Source organism: Manis pentadactyla, unplaced genomic scaffold, assembly GCF_030020395.1.
Source record: "Manis pentadactyla isolate mManPen7 unplaced genomic scaffold, mManPen7.hap1 scaffold_377, whole genome shotgun sequence".
NCBI classification, from domain to species: domain Eukaryota; kingdom Metazoa; phylum Chordata; class Mammalia; order Pholidota; family Manidae; genus Manis; species Manis pentadactyla.
The window spans coordinates 58,544-66,602 of record NW_026644760.1 but is presented as its reverse complement, the minus strand read 5'-3'; the positions used below and the strand labels follow the sequence as shown (position 1 = coordinate 66,602).

The 8,059-nt window shown below is 52.3% G+C and overlaps 1 protein-coding gene across 1 annotated transcript; it reads left to right on the top strand.

Moving 5' to 3' along the window:
• The first annotated feature begins 5,954 nt into the window (after positions 1-5,954).
• Positions 5,955-7,649, top strand: LOC130682374 (zinc finger protein 541-like). The gene is made up of 2 exons (XM_057496747.1): positions 5,955-6,408; positions 6,519-7,649. The coding sequence occupies exons 1-2, from the start codon at positions 6,203-6,205 to the stop codon at positions 6,688-6,690; spliced, it is 378 nt and encodes a 125-aa protein (XP_057352730.1). The 5' UTR covers positions 5,955-6,202; the 3' UTR covers positions 6,691-7,649.
• Positions 7,650-8,059: the final 410 nt, after the last annotated feature.

Here is an 8,059-nt window from a genome sequence, read left to right as displayed (position 1 = left end):
AACCATGCCCGCCCACCCCAGGGAGGCGTTGCCCGGCAACAATACACAGGACATGAAGGGAGGACCAAAAATGGCCCCTGCACCATGGCAACCCCCTGGGAACCCAGACGTCTACACTCTGGCCAAACAGCTGGGATCCACGAAAGGGCCCTTAGACCTGGGGGACATCCTCCCCACAGGGAGCCCATGGCAGACCCAGCTAGGTGGGGACGACCCTGCTGGAGCCCAGCTCCCAGGGAAGCAGGCCCAGGCAGAGAGTGGCCTGGCCTCGGGGGCCATGAAAGGTGCAAAGGGCCTGGCCTGCTCCCGGCGCAAAGGTCACATGCTCATCCCTGGTAACTCGCAGGACAAACGTTTCTCGGACTTCCAGAAGGAGAAGTTGAAAATGGATAGGTGCTGTGAGGCCTCTCCCAGCAAGGTGGCCACGGCCTCCTTCTCGTCGGCAGGTCCTTTGGTGAACCGCCAACAAGACTCAAAGTCCAACCTGATGATATCCAACAGGATCCAGGTACCTGCCTTTATGCTGTGAGATGAGAGTCTCACTTATCACTTGTTTCTGAATTTATGACTCATCCGGGCATTTTATTTAGTGCCTGTGCATCCTCAGACCTAGTTTCACAGAGGCGAAATGAAGGTCCTTAGAGATCGTGGCCTCCCCACCAACCTCCCCGCAAAAACGCCAGGATGAAGGCTTTGCAGAGTCGCTGGGACGCCCCGTTCCACCTTTCCGCACTGAGTTTTTTCTGCCTGCTTTCCTCTTGCCCTTCTCTTCCTTCTGGGTTTGCCCCTCCAATTCTTCAGAGGATATAAACAGAGAGTTCCTTCCTTCCCCCTCAGTGTTCCTGCATGAGATGCCATCTCTGGCTGTGGGGCACGGGTGCCCACATGTGTCAGCACTTGTGCAGCATTAGCCTGCTTCCTCCCAAGGTGGTGGCCATGAGGACCTGGGGACCCAGGCGTCAGCTGCTTCTCTTTGTGATGTGCTCGGGTCTAGCACCTGATGGCTACATACTTTAAAAAAAAAAATAGCTTTAATATTCACATGCCATCTAATTGAACATTTAAAATCACATCGTCTGGTGATTTTTAGTATATTCATATAGTTGAAATCATACACTGTGGCCTTTCGGGTCTGCCTTCTTCCACTCAGCATAATGTTTCCAAGTTCCCTCATGCTGTAGCGTACGCCAGGGCTTCGCTCCTTTTCATGGCTGAGTAATACTCCATTGTGTGGACACATCGCATTTTATTTATTTATTCATCGGTTGATGGCCATTTGGGTTTTTTCCACTTCTTAGCCATCGTGAATAGTGCTTCTGTGAGCATTTGTACAAGTTTTGGGGGGACATAAATTTTCATTTCTCTTGGAAATGACCTGGGGGTGGGATTATTAGTTCATGGGGTAGCTCTGTGTTTAAGCATCTGAGAAGTTGCCAGGTTTTCCAAAGCAGTTGCGCCCTTTCACATCCCCATCCACGGTGGACGAGGGCTCCGGTTTCTCCACTTGCTATTGTCCAATCTTTTTTTTTTACCATAGCCATTCTAGTGGGTGTGACGTGCTGCCTCATCACGGTCTGACTCACCTGGCTCTAACAGCTGATGGTGCTGAGCATCTTTTTCACGTGCTTATTGGCCATTCGTATAGGTCTTCTACGGTTTGGTGTCTGTTCATATCCTTTGCCCATTTTTGAACTGGGTTATTTGACTTTTGTTGAGCTGCAAGAGTTCTTTATGTATTGTACATACAAGGCCCTTATGAGATATATAACATGTAATGACTTTCTCCCATTCTGTGGGTTCTTACTTTCTTGATGGTGTCCCTTGATGCAGAGAAGTTTTAAGTGTTGCTAAGTCCAGTTTGTTCTCTTTCTGTGTCATCCAAGAAAGCATGGCCTAATCCAAGGTCATGAAGCCACACCTGTGTTTTCTTTTCGGCACCTTGTAGTTTTAGTCCTCCATCTGCCTCATTTTTGATATGTCGGCTCAGATGTATTTTCATCTTCAGGGAGGAAATACCTACCGGCTCCCTGATCCAGTGAAGGAGGAGAGCATGGCAGGCAGATGGTAAGTTCAGAATCCCCTCCCTGCTGGGCCTGGGGGCTCAACCCCTCGGGAGTCCTCTGGGGGCTTTTATGTGCTGGCCTTGGGTGAGTGAGCTCTGGATGCTTCAGCGATGAAGAGTGCCCATCAGGCCACGAAGGAAGGGTGTATCTTCTCCATTTCTGGGGATTCATCGAGAGTTGTCAGTGGATCAGACTTGAAAGTAAAAAAACAGAAAATGCAGGGGTGGAGTCCCCTTCCCCCGTTCTTCCCTCCTGCTGTGTCTCTCCACAGTAACCAGCAAAATGGAGGCCCTGCAGACTGGGCAGAGCCAAGGAGCACATATGTCTGCAAGAACTGCAGCCAGATGTTTCATACAGAGGAAGGGCTGACCAGGCATATGTGTTTTCCCAACGACGACTGGCTGTCACTTCGAGGGAACCAGGACCAGCAGGTAAACTGGCGTACGCAGTAGGTTCTGTGCTCAAAGGGCACAGACAGGCTTTGGGTGAAGGAATCAGCGGCTGGGGGTCATTGTCCCAGGATGGAGGTGTCTCTCCGGGGATGCCCTGCAGGTTCCATGGCCCTTCCCGTTTGGGTTTACACTGGTGAGTGAGACAAAATCCTTCTCCGTGGGGCTTACATTTTAATTTTAGGACAGTCAAAGGGAAATCCGTTTTCAAAAATTGTTAGTGGTTAGTGCTATGAAGAAAATACAATGGGGCGTGGCACAGGCAGGGCTCCTCCAAATGACAGTCCTTTACGAAGGAAGGACCTGTTGCCGGCATAAATCCGCATAAATTTGCTTCCTTCGTCGAGAAAACCCTACTGAGGAAAACCCCAGCTGCACTCAGCAGTATGCGCAGTGACGGAGCCGGTACGTCCACTGCAGTTCACAGGTCACGGCCAGTCCACGGCCCCACCACGTGCTGAGCAGCCCTGGAGCGAGGGAGGCTTTAGGGGGGCCTGTCAGTGCTTTTCAAATGAATGAAGGGATGAAGGCAGGCCTCCAGCTCACCTTCCCTCCCTCAGAAAGTAGCCTGCTTTCCTTCCTGCTTCAGGTGGCGCTAGAGACCAACTTACTCAGCGGACCCCAGAAGCCACCAACTCACCCTCTGGCTGAATATCACTACGCAGGTACTGGAGCGAGGCTGCGGGGGTGGGTGTGCCCGGCTAGTGCCCGGGAGCCAGTCGGTCTCGGCGGCAGGCTCTGCTTGTGCCCCTGGGCGTGCTCTTGGGGCCCTCCTTCTCCTGCCTTTCCAGAAGGGCCTTTCCTCTCCGGGGGACCTCACGTGGTGCCTCTCTCTCCTGGCTTGGTCCTCCCTTCACCCTTCCAGTGGTTCCCTCACAGGCTGTGCCCAGCCAGGAAAGGGAACCCCTTGCCAGGGAGAGGTGAAGGGCTCAAATGCAGTGGCTGAGCACCCCAGCCTGGGATTCAGGCAACTGGGGGTCCCTGCCTCCCGTTGGCAAGTCTGTTAACCAATGGAAGCCTTGTTATTGCATCTGTAAAGTGGGGATAGTATTGGTCCCAACCTGCTAAGGTTTTTCTAAGGATTGTATGAGAGAAAACAGAATTCTTGGCACCTACTTGGTACTCGGTAACGACAGCTTTAAAAAGGGCAGGCTCCATTTCCGCCATGGCTGCTGCCGCAGAACTGTCCTTTTCCCTCCTGTTTCCCCTGATAGGTTCAGCCTTCTGGACCCTCGTGGAGAAGGAGCTCTTTCATAAAGCCTTCTGTGTTTACAAGAGAAACTTTTCCTTGATACAAAAGATGGTAAGGTGTACGTGGGTGGGCTGGTGTAGACAAGGCCTCGTCTCACACCGCTGAGCCCAGCCAGAGCTGGAGGGCCTATCGGGGTGACACGCTGTTCACACTGTAAACTACTTGTAGTTTATAAAGCCACTCATGTGAACACCTCCAGACAGTACAGAAATGCCATCCCGTGCTCAAAGCCCTCCGCACCCATCCCTGTCGTCCTACTTCTGAATGATGACCTCTGACTTCGGTTGGGCCCTCAGGCATTTCTTTGCCCGTACAGATCTTACGTGCATATACATATGTGCAAATACATAAATACATGTATTTAGAAAGGATGCGAACATACTACACTTAATGTCTGCTGATGTTTTTTGTTCTTTTAACTTGATACACACAAAACTGCACGTAACCAAAATGTAAGATTTGATGTTTTGACATATTTATACCTGCAAAACCATCACCATGATCAAGATAAACACATTCATCACCCCCAAAAGTTTCTTCCTGCCCCCGTGGTAAATACCTTTTTCTTACCACCCCTGTCCCTAATCACCTCCTCATCTTCTTTCTGTCACTATGTAAGTTTGCACTTTCCAGTGTTTTCTATCAATCCTGCAGCATGTGCACTGCTTGTCTGCCTTGTGTTGCTCCTTACACTCAGCATCACTATTGTGAGGTTCATCCATGTTACTGTGTGGACCCTTTTTCTTGCTGAGGAGTATTCCATTGTGTGGATGTAACACAGTTCGTTTAATCCTTCCCCTATTGAGGGACATCTGAGTGGTTTCCAGGTATCTGCATTTACAAATAAAGCTTCTGTGAACATTCACTTTCAAATCTCTACATGAACAAGTAGTGTTGGTTTCGGGGAGGGTGGGTGGTAAATACTTAGGAAAGGAATGAGTGGCTCACATGATAGGTGTACATTGAACTTTTTCAAGAAAGAGCCTTTTCATCTACTTCTTCCAGGCGGTTCTTTACCCAGTTTTGGGCCACCTCACGTGCACATGCTGGTCAGCACATTGCTGACTGCTCGAGGGGAGTGCCCCCCAGATCTCTGGAAGTTTCCTCTGAGCAGCTCTCTTCCCTGTCCTGTCTTGTCCTGTGAACTCTCACCGCCTTGTTCTCCCAGGACCCCCTCCCATCTCAGCTCAGGAAGCCCACCGGGCTCTGCCCGGACCCCTCTCCCCAGGCCGTGGCCTGGAAACTCTCTCAGGGTGTAGTGTGTAGGGACAGTGGGGGCTTATCTTCTGTCTCTCAGAAAGACTTGTTCTTGGCTTGCCTAGCGTCTTCCCAAACATCATTTCAGACATTTTGACTGTTTCTTCTCATTGTTTTGAATGGGAAGGTCAGTGTAGCTCCTGCTGCTCCATCTTGTCTGGAAGCAGAAGTCCAACTTCTTTCTTTTTTTCTTCTAACGTACTGATAATTCTTAGGCAGAGGATTTACTACTCTAGCTCCGAGTCTTTGAAGATGTACAGAGCTGGAAAAATTTCACATGGAGAAAGTATTTTCTGAAGTGAGCCCCACATTGTAAATGGCCAATTTAATTTTCCTGAGAAATTGTCTTCCTAGAGCAATTAAACTTTCCCGTTCTGCTTTGCTTTTACAGAAGTTATTATTAATGGGGTCCATTCTTAGTGGGGGGAGAGCACACGGTGGGGTCTGAATGCCCAAGGATCCGACTGTTCCCTCAAAACCCCCCCTCCTCTCGTGGGCCGCCTACCTCTGCACTGCAGGGCGCTGCCTGGCTGTTGCAAAGGCTTTATGGTATCTGCTGATGGGAGTCCCAGCTGGTAAATGCATAGCCATTAGGCCTGACGTCACAGTGAGCGCCTGTGTAGGGAGCCCTCGTGTACACCTTCCTGAAGGGAAGGCCTCCCGGGATTGAATTGGGGATCAGAGAGCGTGCAGAGCTTGCACGGTGCTGGCTACGGCGGCGTCACCCTGAGCCCCTCATCACCAGCAGGACTCTGTGCTTCTGTGCTCCTTGTAGCCCAGGGGCGTGCCAGGCCAGAGGGGAGAGACATTCCAGGAGAGCTTTCAGGAAGTGCCTAGCCCCACGGCGAGGGCGCGTGTGGGGCAGTGCCCAAAGCCCGCTGCTGTTTTCTTTCCCCAGGTCCGGACAAAGACTGTGGCCCAGTGTGTACAGTATTACTATGGCTGGAAAAAGAGGGTCACGTTTACTACCTCTTCTTGGGCCCCAGCACTGGAAAAGAGGGTCAAAAGGAAGCTGGCCGAGACAGACCCAACAGAAACAAAGGTAGGGGATTCTGGGGCAATGGGGTCTCACTGGAGTTCAGTGCTGGTCTGAAGACCTACTGACCACCCAGGTCGGGGTGGGGAAGGGGGCCCCTACAGAGGAAAGCATCACCCTCAGAAGGTGGAAGGTCGGCACCCTGATGTCATTTCTGCCCCTTCTGCAGGCCACTTGCAGCCCTCAGAAGAGACGCCACCACCATCCAACCCTTGAGTTGAAGACAGAGACGGAGAGTGGCAGGGGAGAATCCGTCATCACCGCGAGCCCAAGTGCTGCTCCCAAGCGGACCCCTGAGCCTCCGGGGCGCGTCCAGGGCCAAGGCGCTTTTCCCTGTGGGGAGTGTGAGAGGTGGGCACCAGCCCTGTCCCCGGATGCACCCGCACAGCCTGCCCTCTGTCCCCGTGGCCCTCAGCCCACCTTCCCCCTGCTCTGACCCGTGTCCTCTGCTGACTCTTCAGGGTGTTTGACAAGATGTGGACTCGCTGTGCCCACATGAAGCGGCACCGGCTTCAGGACCCCGAGGAAACAGCCGTCGGGGAGGAGCGGCCAGCGAAGGCCTTTAAGGTGGAAGAGGAGGAGAAGGAGGAGGAAGGGGAGATGGGGGCTGACATGGGCCCCTTGCAGGGGTGATTTGGGCCGTGAGCCGGGGCCAGGCAGCACATCACTGGGATGAGGACCTCGGGCCCCGTCACCTCTCCCATCAGCCTCCCCGAGGTGTTCAGGGCATCCCTCTGCCTGCACCCCCACCTCCCCTGCCCCCCACTGACCAGCCCAGCTTGCAGAATAGCTGGCATCAGCCAACAACAGGCACGAGAAGCGCCATCAGCGGACACTGTGGCATCCTCGTCAGCTGGTGCCAGAGGCCCCGGTCCCTTTACGTGTGCCCTGTGCCTTCATACCATAGTCTTGTAATGACTTGGCTCATTGTTATTTTTTTTTGTCCATCTGTAAACGCTATTAAATTTTGTTCTGAAGCAGCTGTCTTCTGGGTTCTCTGGTCTGTTGAGCCAGCAAAGGCTTTAGGGCTCCTGCCACTCGCCAGCGCCCCAGAAACGCGTGAGCTGAGTCTCCGCCCTGGAGGGGCCGCGTCCTCATGCATTCCGGGAGCGGCCCTGAGGTGCCTGCCGCAGTGTGTGTCCGCGCCCGGTCCATGCAGCGGGCCCACAGCGACCCAGGAGGGACCCGGGTGCTCCCCTCAGGGAGCTCACATTTTAGGAGCAGGAGAGCAGCAGGAAAAAATAAGCAAAGACGTGACTTTAGCTACTGCTTTGGGCCCTAAGGACAGAAGAGTCAGCAGCGTAGTGACAAGCAGTCAGGACATGACGGGGGTTCCAGTGTGTCCAGGGTGAAGTCAGGGTCTCCCAGCAGCGGCCAGCTCAGCATGCGGATCGCAGCGGGGACGAGGATCACCTCCTCCTGCCTCGAGGTCCAAACCAGAGGGCACAGGAAAGAGCACGTTCCTCCCTCCTTCCCTGTGTCCCTTTTTAAGAGCGGGGAGAGCTTGTAACGGTCTCCAGAAGAATGCCTCTGGGTCCCGTTGGTCAGGGCTGGGGCCCATGCTTTTTCTAAACTGATCCCTGGCAGTAGGAAGTACAACATATACAATATAACCAATAATGCTGCAGCATCATGGATGCTAATGGGGAACTCCACTTGGCGTCGCAAGCATCTGGTGACATATGTCATCACTGGGTCACTGTGTTGGACATTTGAAACTAGCATAATAGTGCATATCAATTTTATTCAATTTAAATTTTTTTTAAAGACTAGAAAAGCAATACTTGTTTTGGACATTACATAGGCAAAAATAAACTACTGTCATACTTGAGCCACTGAAGGGTTGGCTTGTTTTAGAGATTGCTCTGACAGCTAGTATTAACCAGAATACCCGGCAATACCTGCCACGATCCTGTGTCCCCACCAGATGTCAGGAATACTGAGGAAGAACATTCCATGTACACTGTGGGAAATATTTTCCAGGCAAAGCTAAAAAAGAATT

What these genes read in the sequence shown, in the direction of transcription:
- LOC130682374 (XM_057496747.1), top strand. Translation starts at nt 6,203, where the DNA reads ATGTCATTTCTGCCCCTTCTGCAGGCCACTTGCAGCCCTCAGAAGAGA. An exon ending in CCCTGTGGGGAGTGTGAGAG is followed by an intron (nt 6,409 to 6,518) that starts GTGGGCACCAGC and finishes CTGACTCTTCAG; the next exon opens with GGTGTTTGACAAGATGTGGA.